Source organism: Lissotriton helveticus, chromosome 1_1, assembly GCF_964261635.1.
Source record: "Lissotriton helveticus chromosome 1_1, aLisHel1.1, whole genome shotgun sequence".
Lineage (NCBI taxonomy): Eukaryota > Metazoa > Chordata > Amphibia > Caudata > Salamandridae > Lissotriton > Lissotriton helveticus.
In genome coordinates, this window is record NC_136057.1 from 272480524 (window position 1) to 272500687 (window position 20164).

The 20164-nt window shown below is 44.8% G+C and overlaps 1 protein-coding gene across 1 annotated transcript in view; it reads right to left on the bottom strand.

The window, feature by feature from the left end:
- Nucleotides 1-17339: 17339 nt before the first annotated feature.
- LOC144792181 (cathepsin S-like) overlaps nt 17340-20164 on the bottom strand; it is a 34831-nt gene continuing 32006 nt past the window's right edge. Inside the window, exon 8 of the mRNA XM_078667116.1 lies at nt 17340-19875. Within this exon, the coding sequence (XP_078523242.1) occupies nt 19758-19875 (118 nt within the window). The 3' untranslated portion in view covers nt 17340-19757. The remainder of the gene's footprint in view (nt 19876-20164) is intronic.

Consider the following 20164-nt stretch of genomic DNA (forward strand, 5'->3'; position numbering starts at 1 on the left):
AGAGAACGTCTCTCAGTATACAGTACACAATATAGCCTCTGCGTTCATGACCATGTACCACCAAAACACCAATAAACATATACCCCCTCCTTACCAGTGGTAAGCGCAGGCTTGGCTTCGTGTAGGGACTGGTTTCTCCAGAATAAAAATACTAATGGTACTCCAAGGAGATAAAAACCCAGTCAGGGGCACAAAGAACACAGTGTCCTGCATCCACTGAAGGTGCAAAGTTAAGCACCGAAAAAAGGGGAAAAAGAAGGCTGGGAACTGCTTCAGACAACACCAGCTACAAAAAAAACCCTTAGAAAAGGAATAAGGCAAGGGAAAGGAAAGAGACTAGCGACTCTCTTCCTGAAACGCCAGCGTCTTGTGTAAACAAAGAAAATAGCGGAATGACCCAAAACGTCACTTCCGCGCGCCTAACGATGTGAACAGGCGCTTACACAAAGTCTGCCTGATGAAACAAACAGCGCGTCAAACACCGTGCTGCCGGCAAGACCAATGGTGAGAACGGGAGCCCCCGCTCTCGGATCAAGTTGTTTTACACAAAAAACAAAAAGCTGGCAAGGAACAAGGGAGGGGACAGAACGAGGGAAGGGGCTAAAAATAGAATGAAGGAAGGGACACTAACTAACTTACTAACACAGCGGGAAAACGGGGAAAAACAAGAAACCCAAACGAACAGGAATCCCCCACGAGCCCGTGGGAGACTACAAAGGAGCAAAAAGGCAAAAGAACTCCTCAGCAATCGCAGGAACCAAAGGAGCTGGATACCAAGGCCACAACGTTGGCGATATCGAGCAATGAAAAATGAGGTAGGACACAATATATACCATAGCCCCGGTCATGTGATGGTGGCCCATGGTCACAGAAACAGGACTAACTGCAAATCCCTAACAGTACCCCCCCCCTACGACCCTCCCCACGGGACGGGGCTTCAAGGGGTGCTGCCTATGGAACAATCGGACCAATCGAGGGGCATGAACCCCACCAGCTGGCTCCCAAGTCCTGTCCTCCTGTTTATATCCCTTCCAGTCAATCAAATAAAAGAGGCGACCCCTAACCCGCTTGGAGTCACAGATGGTATTCACCTCAAATTCCTCCTGACCATCAATGGTTAAGGGAGGGGGTGGGGGCAACTCCTGTGCAGAAGGTGTGTAAGGTTTCAACAATGAGGCATGAAACACCGGATGTACCCCATAGTCCTGTGGCAACTCAAGCTTCATTGCAACCGGGTTAATAACCTGGACTATTGGAAAGGGACCTACGTACCTGGGTTGCAATTTACGGGACCCTTGCAACCTCAGATTACGAGATGCCAACCACACCAAATCGCCCACCTTATATGGGGGAGCTGGGGCCCGATGTTTATCCGCTTGTGCCTTCATAGCAGCCTTGGCCTCCACCAGACTCTCCCTGGCCAAGCCCCAGATATCACTCAATTGCCTGCAAATCCCATCTATGGCTGGCATGCGTCCCGTGGGTTGAATGGCTACCGCCCTAGGGTGGTACCCAAGTGAACAATAGAATGGGGTCATGCCCAAAGCGGAGTGCAAGCTGTTATTATATGCAAACTCAGCAATGGGCAGAGCCGTCACCCAATCACATGACAAAGAGGTAATCAGACATCTCAGATACTGTTCCATTGTCTGGGTAGTTCGCTCAGTCTGTCCATCAGACTGAGGATGGTATGCCGATGACAAACGTATCTCTGTCTTCAGGACCAGACATAATTCGGACCAAAAATGAGATACAAATTGCGCCCCCCGATCAGATATAATCACCTCTGGCAACCCATGTAAACGTACTACTGAAGCCATAAAGACCGCTGACATTTCCTTCGCTGTAGGGATCTTGCGGAGCGGTATGAAATGTGCCATTTTGGTGAATAAATCCACCACCACCAATATGGCCGTATATCCAGAGACCAATGGCAATTCAGTGACAAAATCCATACTTATGGTATGCCAAGGGGATGGCGGTACCTCCAAAGGGCACAGGAGCCCAGAGGGCTTACAGTGCAATGGTTTATTGATGGCACATACAGGGCATGACTTCACATATCCCTGATTGTCCTTTATCATGGATCCCCACCAAAACCACCGCTCACACAGCTCTCTCGTCTTTCTCATCCCTGGATGTGCCACCAGTGCAGACGAATGGCACCACTCCAAAACCTCATCCCTTAGAGAAGGAGGGATTACCATCCTGTCCCCATGATACAACAACCCCTCCTTCTCTCTTACATCGGGCACAGATAACAAAGAACTGAGATCAAGAAGCTTCAATCGCTCTTTTACCAAACCAGGAAAATCATCCATATCTGTGGCCCCCACTATCCGTTTACCCTCTATCATAGCCCTGTTCTCCGCCACGGGTTCTTCCCCTTTTGGTTCATTATGTATCCGAGAAAGGGCATCGGATTTAACCTGCTGGGCCGCTGGCCTGTAGGTGATGACAAAATCGTATTCATTAAAGAATAACACCCACCGCATCTGACGAGGTGTCAATGCCCTAGCGGAACGGAAGAATTCAAGGTTTTTGTGATCCGTGTAGATGGTAATGACGTGTCTGGCCCCCCACAAATAGTGTCGCCATTCCTCGAATGCCAATTTTACAGCTAGCAGTTCTCGTTCGGCCACTGTATAATTCCGTTCGGCAGGCAACAAGGTCTTTGAAAAGAAGGCGATTGGATGCATATGGCCGGTAGATTCGTCACGCTGGGATAACACCCCACCCACTGCACACATGGATGCATCAGTTTCTACGAAGAACGGCAGGGCAGGATCAGGGTGTACTAACACGGGGGCTGAAGTGAAGTGCTCCAATAAAGATTGAAAAGCTGTCTGCGTCTCACTGGTCCACTCAAAAGGAACACCCTTTCTTAACAGGCGAGTCATTGGTGACACTACCTCAGAAAAATGCGTAATGAATCGCCGATAGAAGTTGGCGAAACCCAGGAGCACCTGGATTTGTTTCACAGAGGTAGGCACAGGCCAGGTCACAATGGCCTGTATCTTCCCTGGATCCATTCGTATCCCCTGTGCGGAAATGATGAACCCAAGAAACTCTACCTCTTGAGTGTCAAACTGGCATTTCTCTAGCTTGGCATATAGATGGTGCTCCCGAAGGGTCCGCAACACCTGAAGGACATGTTCTGAATGCTCTGCCCTAATTTCTGAAAACACAAGAATATCGTCCAAATAGACGATAACCGTGCGATCCAGGTATTCACTGAGCACCTCGTTAATGAAGAACTGGAATGCCGCCGGCGCATTACATAAGCCGAACGGCATTACAGTATACTCATATAGACCATACTTGGTCCTAAAAGCCGTCTTCCACTCATCCCCCGGTCTCATCCTTATTAGGTGGTAGGCTCCCCGCAAGTCCAATTTTGTAAAAACGGTAGCTTTGCGGAGCTGATCTAACAACACGGAGATGAGTGGAAGAGGGTACCTATTCTTTACTGTGGCCGCATTCAAAATCCTATAGTCCACACATGCCCTGAGGGTTCCTTCCTTCTTAGGAATGAAAAAAATAGCAGATGACACAGGGGAGGAGGATGGGCGAATGAACCCGAGTCTCAACATCTCATCGATGTACTCCTTCAAGTGTTCTTCCTCTGGTTCTGACAATGCGTACACCCGGCTACAAGGCAAAGAAACCCCCGGTACCAGGTCGATCTTACAATCATAAGCCCTGTTGGGGGGAAGTTCCTGGGCATTCGTCTTATCAAAGACGTCCTTAAACTCCAAGTACTGAGGAGGGACAGCTCCCACATCCGTCACAGCGCAAACCAAGGGGTCGATCTGTGCCCCTGCAACAGCATAACAATGCTTCAAACAGTGCGCTGAATCTAACGTTACCAACCTCTGCACCCAATCAATCCTGGGATTATGCTTCTGCAGCCATGGTACCCCCAACATCACCATTGCCATCCCTGAAGAATATAAGATCACACGCAAGGACCGTACCGGCCACACAGGAGGAGGAATCGCTATCGTCCATAAAAAATCAATCCACATCTCAACCAGCTCTGACGTCAATCTCGCCAACTCTGAACACCTTCACTTCCAGATCCACATCGACCCCAAGACCACACTCAGAGGCACCCTCCTCTACAGACCACCAGGACCCCGCGCAAAATTCAGTGAAGACATCACGGACTTCATCACTCCACACGCGCTCCCCTCTAAAGATTACATCCTTCTGGGAGACCTCAACTTTCACCTTGAAAATAACAACGACCGCAACACCACCACCCTCTTGGACAACCTCGCCAACCTCGGACTTAAACAACTGGTCACTTCCCCCACCCACATCGCAGGTCACACACTCGACCCTATCTTCACCTCCAGCAATCATATCGCCTTCAGCCACACTACGGATCTCCTCTGGAGTGACCACAGCTGCGTTCACTTCACCTACAACAAGCCGAAACCCATCAACCACCCCCAACCAACTCTGCAAAGAAACTGGAACAAAATCACCATCGACCAGATCTCCTCATCGCTCCTTCTAAACACCCCAGCCCACTCCTCTAACCCAGACCAAGCCGCCACCAACTTCACCCTATGGTTATCCAACACCGCCGACATCCTAGCACCACTGAAAAAACGTCAATGCAAACCTGGCAGCAAGAAGGCCTCATGGTTCAATGATGATCTTAAGAAGTCCAAGAAACTCTGCCGCTCCCTTGAAAAGGCCTGGAAAAAAGACCCAACCACTAGCTCCAAGGACGCCTTCAAAATCGCCACCCGCACACACCACCAACTAATCCGAAAGGCCAAGAAAACAGCATTCAAGGATCGACTAGACAACAACGCCCACAACAGCAAGGAACTTTTCAACATCGTCAAGGAATTTACCAATCCCTCGGCCAACTCCAATGACATCACCCCCTCTCAAGCCCTCTGCGACTCCCTGGCTTTATTCTTCCACAACAAAATTGCAGACATCCACAACAGCTTCGACAACCAACCCGGAGACCAACCCACCCAACCATATGCTGAACATTCTCCCCCCTTGAACACCCTTAACGACTGGAACCCAATCTCCACTGAGGACACCATCCGCCTGATGAACTCCATCCACTCAGGATCCCCCACAGACCCATTTCCTCACCACATCTTCAACAAAGCAGACTCCGCCATAGCACCGCACCTCCGAGACGTCATCAACTGCTCCTTCAACTCCGCCACCTTCCCGGAAAGCTGGAAACACGCTGAACTCACCGCCCTTCTGAAAAAACCCACAGCGGACCCCACCGAACTCAAAAATTACCGCCCCATCTCGCTCCTTCCTTTCCCGGCCAAAGTCATCGAGAAAGCTGTCAACAACCAGCTCGCCGCCTTCCTCGAAGCCAACAAATCCCTCGACTCCTCACAGTCCGGCTTCCGAGCAAAACACAGCACTGAGACCGCCCTCATCGCAGCAACAGACGACATTCGAACTCTACTGGACAATGGAGACACAGTCGCCCTCATCCTCCTCGACCTCTCTGCAGCCTTCGACACAGTCTGCCACAGCACCCTTTTACAACGCCTCAGAAACATCGGAATACAAGGAAAAGCACTTGAATGGATCACCTCGTTCCTCACCGGAAGAACCCAGAGAGTCCGCCTTCCACCATTCAAGTCCGAGGCCACTGAAGTCATCTGTGGCGTTCCACAAGGATCCTCACTCAGTCCCACCCTCTTCAACGTATACATGAGCCCCCTCGCGGCCATCGCCCGCCAACACAACCTCAACATCATCTCTTACGCGGATGACACGCAACTGATCCTTTCTCTCACCAATGACCCCAGCACAGCCAAAACTAACCTACACGAAGGAATGAAAGAAGTTGCCGAATGGATGAAACACAGCCGTCTGAAACTGAACTCAGATAAAACAGAAGTCCTCATCTTAGGTACATCCCCCTCTGCATGGGACGACTCTTGGTGGCCGGAAGCCCTTGGAAAAGCACCCATCCCGACAGACCACGCACGGAACCTAGGCGTTATCCTGGATTCCTCACTTTCAATGAACAGACAAGTCAGCGCCGTCTCCTCATCCTGCTTCAACATTCTTCGCATGCTCAAAAAAACATTTCGCTGGATCCCCACCGAAACCATGCTCTGGTCACGAGCCGACTGGACTATGGAAACACCCTCTACGCAGGTACTACCGCTAAACTCCAGAAGAAACTCCAACGAATCCAAAACGCCTCAGCCAGGATCATATTAGACATCCCGCGTAACGAACACATCTCTGGTCACCTGAAAGACCTCCACTGGCTACCCGTCAATAAGAGGATCACTTTCCGACTGCTAACCCACGCACACAAATCACTCTACAACATCGGACCAGAATGCCTCAACTCACGACTGTCCTTCTACACCCCCTCCCGCCAACTACGTTCTTCCAGCCAAGCCCTCGCCACTGTACCTCGCATCAACAAGACCACCATGGGAGGCAGATCCTTCTCATACCTGGCAGCTAAAACATGGAACTCACTCCCCACTTACCTTCGCCTTACCCAGAACCACCTAGCATTCAGAAAGCAACTTAAAACGTGGATATTTGACAAATAATCCTCCTGCCCTCCCTAAGCGCCTTGAGACCCTCTGGGTATGTAGTGCGCTATATAAATTCTTTGACTTGACTTGACTTGACAACACTAACCCAAACGAAGGGGCATCGATTAAATCGAAAACCACCATCTCGGAATGCCCATTCTCACATGATAGACCCAAAGGTGCAGTCCGACGGGTGATACACCCCGATGTCAGCTCGGTACCGTCAATAGCCCTTACTGGCTCAGGTCGTTCTTTCAACTGCCAAGGAACCCCCAGCTTCTCTGCCATAGTGATGTCCATAAAATTGCCAGTGGCACCTGAATCCAACAATACTGAAACAGACACACAATCCTGAGTCCGTAACAACAACTGGGCGTTAATAACAAAATGTCTAGGCGCTTGATCTATAGATCCGACCACCTCATACTGTTGACCACGTCCTTCACCTACCCTATGATCTACCTGAACACAAGCCACCTTCTTACTGAATCCCACACCAGAGGGCTTCACCGGACATTCCCTGGCGAAATGACCCCCCTGACCACAATATAAGCACAGATCGTTCTCCCTCCTCCTCTTCTTCTCCTCCGGCGCCAAAGGACCCCGTACCCCACCCAGTTCCATGGGCTCGGGTGCCACCTTGTTATCCCCTGTAGCCTTTACCTCCGCCTTTACGTAACTGCCTCTGGTTGCCTGAAACCTGCTGCGCTCACCTCGCCTCTCGGACACCCTATGGTTCAGTTTAACCACCAGATCTATGAATGCCGCACAATCTTCTGGTGGATCTACCACCTGGGACACGATGTCCTTTAGCTCTTCACAGAGACCCTGGTAGAATATTGAAGTTCTCTTTTCAGTGGGCCAATGGGTCTCAGACACCAATCTATTAAAAGATGCAATATAGGACAACAAATCCTGTCTGCCCTGCCGGAGCTTCATTAATTCAGCATCACTAGCCTGCATAAACGCATGCTTGGCAAACAGTCCCCGCATCAGTTCTTTAAATGCGCTATAATTGTACAACACCCGATCATCGCTATCTACCAAAGGTATAGCCCATTGAGCCGCATTACCAGCCAGGTAGGATATTGTAAAGGCCACTTTTGCGGAATCGTCAGGGAAGGCACTCGGTCTACACATGAAATGTAGCTGGCACTGGGTCATAAACATCCCAAATTTCTCACTATCTCCCGTAAATCTCTCGGGAGGGGCTAACGGCACTGCTACCGGAGAAGACACTGTAACATTAATAGGGTTACTAGAGTTACTGCCTCCCATTGTACCCTGACCAGCCCCCCCGCTATACTGGAAGGTCGCAGGGTGAATAACGGAAGTGGCTCCCCTTTGGTGTGACTGCTCTCTGGCCCTGACAGCCACCAATTCCTGTTTCAAACCAGCGTTTTCCTGCTGTAGCTCCTGAACCTGTGTCTGTAATGTCTGCAATGCCCCCATAATATCCTGCATTGAAGGACCTCCTGAACCATCCCCCACTGCGTTCCCATCCACGTCCATGCTCGCTCAGGCAGTGCTAAATACGTGGGCTCGATATTCTGTTGGACCCTGCTCAGCCCGCCCAAGCACTGCAGGAGCGTAGCATGCACCAGTCCCCTTCTCGCATCCACTGAAAACCCACTGATTGGATTATACAGTGAGCCTTCCAGTGAACCCGAAAAGAGGGTGGTTTGATACGAGACACCAAGTCTCCCACCCTGTAGAATGTCAGGACACGGCTCCCTCCTTCACGCCTCTGCACCTGTGGTAACAAGGGAGAGAACGTCTCTCAGTATACAGTACACAATATAGCCTCTGCGTTCATGACCATGTACCACCAAAACACCAATAAACATATACCCCCTCCTTACCAGTGGTAAGCGCAGGCTTGGCTTCGTGTAGGGACTGGTTTCTCCAGAATAAAAATACTAATGGTACTCCAAGGAGATAAAAACCCAGTCAGGGGCACAAAGAACACAGGGGTATATTACCAACAACTAGCGATAATTTTTGTCTCTAACTTGTTTAGAGACAAAAATTATCGCCGCACATCGGCGATTTTTATCGCAGATAAACCTTGCTATTAGCAAGGTTTATCGCAAATGCGATAAAAAACGGCCGCAATGCATGAATATCGCTGAAAAGTCAGCGATATTCATGCATTATCGAGCAAATGCTCTTAGCCATGTTATCCACCTCCCATTGGATAACATGGTGAAGAACTGCTCAGGGCAGGTGTTAGCTTTTGGAGATATTCGCGCTTAGCGCGAATATCTCCAAAAGTTGGTAATAGGAGATAGCGATGTTAGCGACTGTTTCCAGTCGCTAACATCTTGGCACGCCCACTTTGCATGTCATTAGTGATAAATATCACTGACATGCAAAGCGGGGCCCAAGATGGTCGCTATCTCCTATTAGCTGTCACTAACTGGTGTTAGCGACAGCTTGGTAATAGGGAGATAATTTTATCTCCGCTTTCTTGGCTTTTAAAGCCAAAAAAGCGGAGATAAACCCCTTGATAATATACCCCACAGTGTCCTGCATCCACTGAAGGTGCAAAGTTAAGCACCGAAAAAAGGGGAAAAAGAAGGCTGGGAACTGCTTCAGACAACACCAGCTACAAAAAAAACCCTTAGAAAAGGAATAAGGCAAGGGAAAGGAAAGAGACTAGCGACTCTCTTCCTGAAACGCCAGCGTCTTGTGTAAACAAAGAAAATAGCGGAATGACCCAAAACGTCACTTCCGCGCGCCTAACGATGTGAACAGGCGCTTACACAAAGTCTGCCTGATGAAACAAACAGCGCGTCAAACACCGTGCTGCCGGCAAGACCAATGGTGAGAACGGGAGCCCCCGCTCTCGGATCAAGTTGTTTTACACAAAAAACAAAAAGCTGGCAAGGATCAAGGGAGGGGACAGAACGAGGGAAGGGGCTAAAAATAGAATGAAGGAAGGGACACTAACTAACTTACTAACACAGCGGGAAAACGGGGAAAAACAAGAAACCCAAACGAACAGGAATCCCCCACGAGCCCGTGGGAGACTACAAAGGAGCAAAAAGGCAAAAGAACTCCTCAGCAATCGCGGGAACCAAAGGAGCTGGATACCAAGGCCACAACGTTGGCGATATCGAGCAATGAAAAATGAGGTAGGACACAATATATACCATAGCCCCGGTCATGTGATGGTGGCCCATGGTCACAGAAACAGGACTAACTGCAAATCCCTAACAATAGCATTAAAAGAATGAAGTTGTTGGGAAGTATAAGCCTGGTGGTGCTTACCCAATTTGCAGTTTTGGGCATAATGGCTGGCGCTGGTCGCTTCCGGGACTACTGACAGGCACAGATGGACTTGCCGCGCCAGTGGCACCCTTACTGCGCATGTACGCGCAGCGGGACGGTTTAATGCATTCACCTAATTGGAGCCAAAAAAGGTAGAGCGCACACTGACAAGATGGCTGCATTAGCTGTCTCAGTAGGAGAGATGGCCTCTACCCAGCAACACTCGAGGTGGCAGGCAGGAAGACCCCCACCCAACTCCCGTAGCCAACAGAGAAAGCGGGCTGCAATAGAGAGTACAGCCAAATGTAATCGATGTGACACATCCAAATTCAATACAGTGCAGTGCCAATCAGTTCAGTGCAAATAATATAGTATCATTAGACATATAAACAAGCCCCCAATCCCCCTGTGGTCAAAAGTCAATCCCACTCAAACAAGGTTCAGCGCATAAAACACGCTGCAGTGTTGCTCTGTTGCTCTGTCTCGCTGTGTGCTTCTGTGCTCCTTCTGTATTGCTTTGTCTCATTGAGTGCTTGTTTGTCAAACTTGTATAGTTTCTGTCCCCCATATTTCTTACTCTTGTGCCCCATATTGATTCACACCTATCCCACATCCCACATCCCCATTGTGCTTCCCTATCCACCTACTTCTCCAGCTTTGCTACTGTTCTCCCCGTGTGTTTTTGCCCCTTTAGTTACTGATCCAAAAAAATGCCCTCATTATTTTGTAGGCACTTACAAGCATTGTGCACATGGCTACAAAATGATGCGGCGATCTGCATCAAAAATTGTGTTTTTTTTGCTCCTAAGCCAGCAACACAGCATCAGGATGCTGTGCAGCATGACTAAAACCTATGAAAAAAGCAGGTAGGTCTCAAGTGCAAGGCTTAATGGCTTGGCCAATGCATGTTAATTAGCGCTGTCAAGCAGCCGTCTGACTGCATGAGCCATACATAAAAAAATAAAACACATAATGGAGGCGATTACGATCTCGGTTGGAAAGCCTCCAACCTTATGTCGGAGGCTTTCCGACTGAGATTGTCGGTTTCAAAACCGGCAGCCTCATTACAAAGGAGGCTGTTGGTTTTGAAACCGGACGGATATTCTGGCTGGCTTCCAATGGGCTCCAGAAGCCCGTCTGCCAGTCGGAACCGGCATGTAATCCATATGGACGGTGTTTTACGCCGTCCAGATTACGATGTCGGTTTCCAGCAAGGTATCCATGCTGGGCTTTCTGACATGCAAATCCTGTCAGAAAGCAACTTCGGGGGCCCTTAGCAGGACCCCTTCAGCCTGCGGCCTTTGGTTAGGGGCCGAGGGGGCCCCCCTGTTGATTTCTGCACCTTATGGCAGGCACCCTGCCATGCAGTGCAGGGATGAACACAAACTCCCTCTTCTGTATGGGAGCTTGGGATGGGGACGGTTTCTTCTGATCGCAGCACAAACTCTCACACAGAAAAGGGAGATTGCAACCGCACCTTGTGCGATTGCACAAAATTATGTGATTGTGGCCACCGACTGGAGGTCGGTCGGACGCGTATCTGCTACGGTGTCGGGTGGAAGCAAGTCTGCTCGATTTCGTAATACACCCCTAAATTGTTAATACTTTAACATTAGACTTAGTAAATCTGTATGATACCCTGTCCCCACAATGTTGGTATAACATGTCGATTTACTGCATTATGGACCTAGTATAAAACCAGGTTTTAATGTTAAATCCTCTGAGTTGTGCAGGAGGTGCCAACATCCTGTTGACTGAGTATCCTTTAGTGAAGAATACACCATTACAATTACCTCCTGCATAAGAATAGTAAAGTGAAGCAATTCAACTGGAGGAGAATCAGCAACTAGCTGATTTAGCGCCTCCTGTATTAAGCAGAGAATTTTTCAATCTTATTTCAACTCTAAATCAGGCAACTGTCACCCTATGGTGTTGTGTTTCGGTTTAGATGTCCGTATATAGGTTTTCCCGATACATGTCCTTATATAGGCACACTTCACATTGCCCTTATAAAGGCACAAGATCCCAGCCCTTATTTAGGCATTAGCCATGCTCTCCAAATATGGCATGGTCACCTTCATACGTCCACCCCAACATCACAACGAGTTCTTAGAAACCAGACCTTTAAGCCATTGGGACTTTCCCTATACTAGGACTATTGATTTCTCCAAGAACTAATCTATTATGCATGAACCGCTATTCCTTAAGTGTTCATTCATGACGTCTTCCTCTGCCCGTCTTTACATCAATGCAAACATTATTAAGCACCTTCCAGGTATAAATATACCTTTCCTTACCATGGTAAACCACGGCATGCCTCGACTTGGCTGCATGGTTTGCCACGGCAAGTTCAAAAGAGATCGTATCCCAACCTGACGCACTGACTAGACGCTGTCACCCCTGCTCGCAGAGTATCCAGCTTCCAGTGTTCTAACTCCCTTTGCGGGGTGTTGGAGCTGACTACAACCTAGACGGACTCTTGGGATACCAAACTATAGCTTACCATACTATAGAATACAGCACCTACTTCTTACCTTGTACTACACTTAGGTTAGGTACAACGGGGTAGAACTAATTAGAAGCATTAGATGAGTATCTACATTTTAGCCTGTGTTATTTATGTATATGTATATGAATATGTGTCATAGGTAAAAGACAATGCTATTGCAGTATTATTTCTTCCTACTGCTTACGCTGTAAGTAATATATTTCGCATACTGTGTTACGATTGTAACAGCTCATATCTCTTACACGAGAAATAGGACTGTCTGATAAATCCTTTTATTGAAACGCCCGTCTATCTCTTTCTGTGTAACTCTGAAGAAACTAAGCATGCACGATTGTTTCCACGATTTTGAGACATTTTCCGATACTAAAATGAAACAAAGCTGTCGTGTTTATGTGGTTGCCAGAAACTACTCCCTCCTTATTTTTCAAGGAGTTTCTAGTGGCCTCTGAGATAGCTGGCACTCAAAGTAATTAAGTTTAATGTACACGATAGGAGCATACTGACCTGAGTCCTATGCCAAAACTATACTGTATATTATTCCAATGCGCAGAGCCTATTAGGGAAATAGGAACTACACTAATTTAACGCTAGATACTGAAGTAACTCAGTCGTTCTTTTCTCAGAGACCCCTATTCATGATACTCCATAAGACGTCTGGAGTGGGTAGGGTTAATATCCAAATGCTATGTGTGCGGGTGGACCTGCACACCTGTATAAATATTCTTTTTGAACGTTTTAGGCTGTATTGCTTGGTTCTTGACTGCGTTTCAGCGTGCTATCTCTCGATAGGGTTTAGCCCTAACCCCTTGGTATTAATGAGTAGACTAAATGTTTGGGGTGCCCCAAACCTGCGTGATGCATAGCTAATAACACTAAGGTCTCACAAAAATTCCAATAATTCTCAAACGTTATTATAATTGCTGATATACAAGCTCAAACTCAAGTTAAATATAAGTTGAATATGACAAGCTTGTATTCCTCATCAATCTGCTAAAACAATATACAATACACAAACATAATTGAATCCTCATAGGTTCATGATGCAATATCATGAAAACACATTCTTTCAATATTACAAACACGTAAAATACAAATTTGAGTATAAATCCCAAAACATTTCGGGTTGCAGTCAACCCTTCTCAGGGGTATTTTGTAACAACAAAGTAGTGAAGATGGTGTTTTTGAGGAAGTCCTCTCGATCGCCGCCTCCTGCGTGCGCACGCAGGAGGCGGTGATCGAGAGTAGCAGGGCAAAAACCATTGATTGTACTGAAGCTCAGATGCTTCAGATTTGCACATACCGTGAAACGCGGCTATCTAATTTTCTTTTTGTTCCATACGGAGGACTTCCCTCAAAAACACCATCTGCACTACTTTGTTGTTACGAAATACCCCAGAAGAAGGGTTGACTGCAACCTGAAATGCATTTGGATTTATTCTCAAATTTGTATTTTTCTTTTTTTAATGTGGCGATGAATGGTATATATTTAAGCTCTTGTTAGTAAATAAAGAAAGAACAGTATGATAAATATGTCCAAAATATCGCTACGATTTTCATTTTAAAGCCCCCAAATGTAACTTTCAACCAAGTTCAAATGCTCCATCCACCCAGGTTAAATCAATCATTGTGTTAGTGCAATTCCTTGATGCTATTGAAATTTGGTCTATTTGGTCTTGTATAGTCAATGCAATGTTAGCTACGAAAGAGCAACATTCTGATTCCACTATGGCACAGATACCATCCTTGGTAGACAAGACCACAGGACCTGCAATTCTATTTTACAAAGTAACTGTTATTTGTGGTTCTCCATGTGATCAAAAATGAACCCCAAAGTGAGGACAGTTGCGTAGGGTCCTTTTCCTCAACCTTAGCAACAGTTTTAGACTTGTGGATAGTTGGTACTATTTCATATATATATGGAGTTGGGAAGAAGAAATTCTTGGACAACCTTTTGCCCAGTATTGCCCCTCAATACTCCATCAAGGCCCTTCTTACTTACAAGCCTGTTTTTGAGCCTCAGGTGTGTCTTCCTGTAAATTAGAAACATCTTTGAGTGCTGTACTAGAGAATCATCAGTTTGAACTAAAAGCAGAGTTACTTCAGAATTCGGAAAAGTGCAGTCTTAATAGCTGTTTGAGCACCAATTGTATTGCCCCTAGACATTTCATCTTGTGAAGACTCAGGGCCGGCACATTTATCAATCACAAGAGACAACAAAGTTACATCAAGCAAATCTTAAAATTAAGTATAATTCTTAAGGTGTGCTCCTTAGCTATGCCAGGATGCTAGTATGGCTAAATTTTAGAAATGTAAAACCGGGAAAATGTAGCTGCTATGAGAGTTGTGGGCTATTCCAAAGGCATATTTTGAATCAGTAAATATAGTGCCAATCTTTTGAGCAAAAAGGATGCATTCTTGGGAGGGGCTAGTAACTCAGCAACTTCGGCACCTGAGAGAAACCACAACTCTGCAACTTTGTATTGTACACACACACAACATATTTGATACTAGGGAGCAGAAATCATTCCTGAAATATGAACCCTCAACATAGTATTTGAGATCACATTATGGCATTGGTGAATCAGAGAGTTCAATCCAGGGCATAGTCAAGTATGCAATAACAATCAGGAAATCATAGTGCCCCCTCCCCCTCTCGAGCTTTGGGCATCAGGGATGCTGGGTGTAGAGTAGGGCACTGAACCAGGGATTTTGTGAGAAGCAAAAAGCAAAGGGATCTCATATCTGGAGCATTTATCAGGTTTTAGCAATGAAAAGAAGGGTAGTTGCATATTGGGGCACAGCTACCATGAGTTTGTGTAGAAAAAGCCTAATCTTGGATGATAATCACCATTTGTTTTGGAGTGATGCTGCTGTTTTTTTTCTCAGTACACTGCTGACAGGTGCCAGGGCTTGTGCTCTGACCCCGTAAAACATGTCAAAATTGGCCATACTCCTAATTGGTACATTCAAATTACATGTAAGTCCCTAGCATATAGTACCATGTGATCCTAGGGCCTGTAAATTAAATGCCACTAGTAGACTGTGACACACATTGTGCCACCATTAGAGTGACAGTGCAAAATATGAGTGCATGCCTACCACTGTAGCCTGTCTGTACAGTTTTAAAACTCCAATTTCGACCTATCAACATAGCCCTCTTGACAAGGCTAAACCCTCCAAAAAATTGACACAGAATTTTTTTCACAAACTCTTATTTAAGTTTCTCCTCCTGGCCCTTCTAGAACTCAACAGCCATATAAACGATTGGTAGTTTGTTTTCCCGTGAAAGATCCAAGTAGCTGAACAATTAAACAAATGTCAGAGACGATATAAGGCATTTTTTGCATTTTGAATGTTTCAACCTTAAGATAAATCATTGTATTTGTCATTGAATTTTGTCTGTTTTTAAACCACAGAGGTCCTTACTGCCCAGTCATTGTTCTATATTTGTTATCTTAAAATATAAATCTTATTAAATCATTGATCATACACGAAATTCCTGGCATGTGACACATGATGTGTACTTGGGATTTGTATTTACACAGGGGGGACCCAGGGATCACTGGGGAGCTGAGGTATTGATAGTAACATAAAGAACAGTGGTCCCTATTGATAGCATGTACAATGCAAAGAACCATATAGCATTATCATTGGTCAAGAAAAACCTGGGAATTCAAAAACATGCACAATGGCCAATGAACATTAGTGCAAGCCAACATGCTCTAAGCTCTCTTTTGAAACGATACAATAAAGTGATGAAACATGCCCACCAAGTGTACCAGTGGAACATGCATAGCATGACCGGTCTCAAAAATAGACAGTCTGAAAGGGTTCTTGCTTTTATAACTCTTCAGTGTTTCGATCACTTTGCAAATGATGGGATCACCACTAGGATTCAAAATAATATAATAAGCCTGAGATAGTTCAACGAATGGGATGCACTAGAGGGATTTCAGGAGTCCCGGGGTTGGGGGGGGGGTGGTGTGACGGTCAATCCCATCAGAGACTATGCCTGGGTTGGCATTGGTGATAATGAAGCAGCTGAAATAACAAAGGGGCATATTACCAAGCAATAGTGATAATTATCGCTATTGCTTGGTTAGAGACAACAATTTACCGCTGAGCTGCGGCGATTTTTATCGCAGATAAACCTTGATATTACCAAGGTTTATCGCAAATGCGATAAAAAACGGCCGCAATGCATGAATATCGCTGCAAAGTCAGCGATATTCATGCATTACCGAGCTAATGCTCTTAGCCATGTTATCCACCTCCCATTGGATAACATGGCTAAGAACTGCTCAGAGCAGGTGTTAGCTTTTGGAGATATTCGCGCTTAGCGCGAATATCTCCAAAAGTTGGTAATAGGAGATAGCGATGTTAGCGACTGTTTCCAGTCGCTAACATCTTGGCACGCCCACTTTGCATGTCATTAGTGATAAATATCACTGACATGCAAAGTGGGGCCCAAGATGGTCGCTATCTCCTACTAGCTGTCGCTAACTGGTGTTAGCGAAAGCTAGGTAATAGGGAGATCATTTTATCTCTGCTTTCTTGGCTTTTAAAGCCAAAAAAGCGGAGATTAACCCCCTTGATAATATGCCCCAAAGTCCCTAATTCAGGAGGACAGCAGGGTAATTCTGAAAGGAGGTGACTTTAGTGGAAGCTCCGTGCTTGGGACAAGAGTCTCGGGAAGAAACACTGGAGGACCACAGTCATTCATTGAGTATTTGCATGGTATTGTTCATACTCTTCACACAACTATGTTGATCTGGAAAGTGTTAAATGATGTATAACTAAGTTTAACTGTTCTAGTTTCTATTTATGAATGAAACTAACATCACACAAACACACACTTTTAAAAGGGCTAAAGAGTACAAAAGCCAATTTGAAATTGTAGAGGATTTCATTTTGACCTTAAGTGTGTATATAAGAGTACTTTGCATCAGATAGAAGCTTTAAAAAAAGAATCCAAAATTAAAAATGTCAACACATTAAAATGTAAAATTTTTCTTTATTAATAGCATTGCAAATTAAGCTGTAGAGCAGATAAATCAGCAGAGACATGAGTGTATCACATGAATCAAGCACTTTCTCAAAGTACATATTAAAAATATTTTGCGTACCATGATCTGTGCCTGTCAGGCATTTTTATTATCATGTAACATTTATTAGACATACACAGTGGAAATTCGTGCCAGGCCAAGTCAGAAATACACTATGAGACACAAAAACAGTTTCTTAAGATATAAGACATATAAAGGAAATAACATATGACACGAGATCCTTCAGAGCTCCCTTCCTCTTAGTCTGTGATTGATATGTTGGGTAAGGGTGAAGCTTTTATTCTTCTGGAGGAATTAGCAGATGTGTAATCATTTTATATTTCGTGAAGTCTTGAGAATTTGACCTATATTCACACTATGAAAGTTTTCCCTTCAAAATCTCTTTTTTGGGGTTGGGCTCTGAATTTTTAGTCCAGGATACTAACATCATTTGCAAAATATCAAGAGACAATGGGGCATATTATCAAGGGGGTTTATCTCCGCTTTTGTGGCTTTAAAAGCCAAGAAAGCGGAGATAAAATTATCTCCCTATTACCAAGCTGTCGCTAACACCAGTTAGCGACAGCTAGTAGGAGATAGCGACCATCTTGGGCCCCACTTTGCATGTCAGTGATATTTATCACTAATGACATGCAAAGTGGGCGTGCCAAGATGTTAGCGACTGGAAACAGTCGCTAACATCGCTATCTCCTATTATCAACTTTTGGAGATATTCGCGCTAAGCACGAATATCTCCAAAAGCTAACACCTGCCCCTGAGCAGTTCTTAGCCATGTTATCCAATGGGAGGTGGATAACATGGCTAGGAGCATTAGCTCGATAATGCATGAATATCGCTGACTTTTCAGCGATATTCATGCATTTCGGACGATTTTTATCGCTTAGGAGATAAACCTTGATAATAGCAAGGTTCCTAAGCGATAAAAATAGGCGATGCTTAGCGATACTTAGCGATACAAAAATTGTCTCTAACCCTACTTAGCGATAAATATCGCTATTTGTTGATAATATGCCCCAATATTTCTATACCTAACTCCACAAATATGTACCTTGACAATACTTATACCTTGAAGGTACGTATGTGTGGAGTTAAGAAAAGTAAATCTATGCTTCCCTCTGTGCATTTACCTTTCAATATTTTGTCCCTCGTTATTTTGTCCAGGATAGTAATGTACCACAATATTCTGGTACTCGATATCCAAGAGTACATTTGTGTAAAACTTTTCTCCCTTAAGATTTTTTAGCATTATAACTCAAAGACCTGTTTCACCTCTCTTGTTGAATACAACACTAAACTTGATGTGTTTTATTCACACAATTAAATTATATCTTTACAACCTTCAGAAGTTTTAATGTGTTTGCCACCATTCCCAAAAACTTCACAATGTTTGCACACTCTTAATTAATATTGACGCACGTAAATCAGTGTCTTTACATTGTGCGTACCTTTAATCTCTGGTGATGGGTTGTTTATGAATACCATGGGATAAAAACATGAACATTTTAGAAAAGTGGTCAAGTATCTTTCAAAGGTGTTGAGAAGACACAGGTATGAACCCCTGCCTCATTGGTGGGTTCTAAATCATGTAATTCACATGGCTGTCACACATCTTCAAGAAAGGCTATTTTTATTCATCTTTAAAGTGACACTGCCTTTAGACTACTAAATTGTTCAGAGTTTTATCTTGCAATTTTATGAGTTATAAAGTGTCATTGATTAGTGAAAATGTCATACCCATACTTTCAGCCTTGATTCTGGGGTGGTATCCCTGGAGGGGCAGGTATATCATTGCAATACATATTTTTCTATGATGGATTATATTCTCATTACTTAAAGGTAGTGCATAACATCAAAGACTGAAAGAATAGAGGCTTCAAAAATACTGCCATAAACAATATCGACCATGTGTAAATATCTACCTATAAACATTTAGTTTTTCCACTAAATATGGCATGATGCAAGTTTGGCTCTATATATATATATATATGTAAAACTGGGAAAATTTAGCTGTTATTTGACAACCTATGGTTTTAGATTAACATTTCTCAAGTATATATTGTTTGACATGTCTCTTACTAAAGTGGCAACTGTCAGTACCCTCTCCCCACTTTATCCCTCTTCCACCTAACAAGTCTCTAGTGGGATAAAGGTGATAAAAGAACAAAATCCCATTTTACACAGCCCTTTGAAGATTTTATTATAGATTATTTGCACGTTTACTCTGCACTGGACACCAAAATTTACTTGTGCGTGAATGTCTGACAATGATAGCATGGTTCTCATAGCAAGTATGCCCTCATCTTGTTAGCCAAACCAATTATATGCTCATGAACATGATGGGACTTGCTATTCTTCCTCCCGGGGACCAGTGATGTCAGCAGTGGCGGCCTCCTGAGCAATTTTGCATAGGTTGGAATTGCGTTTAACTTTTGCATAGCCGTTTTCGGCCCATTCTGTCCCCCAACTGTAAGTAATAAGATTAATAATATTGGTAACACATTACAATGCTATTCCTATTACAGAAAAACTCTAACAATAATCGTAAAAAAATGTATTTAAAATGTTTTAAAGATATGCTGGTATTGTAATCATTCATTGACCTTCGATTCCTCTTTGTTATGCCATCCAACTTAGATTTGAAGCCTAGTTTTTTCTTTTCTATCAGCTCTATTAGCACTGTTGGTACTTTGATCCAATTTGATGAGACAAATTGATGGCAATGCAGTGTCTGATCAATGTTACTCTGCTTTACA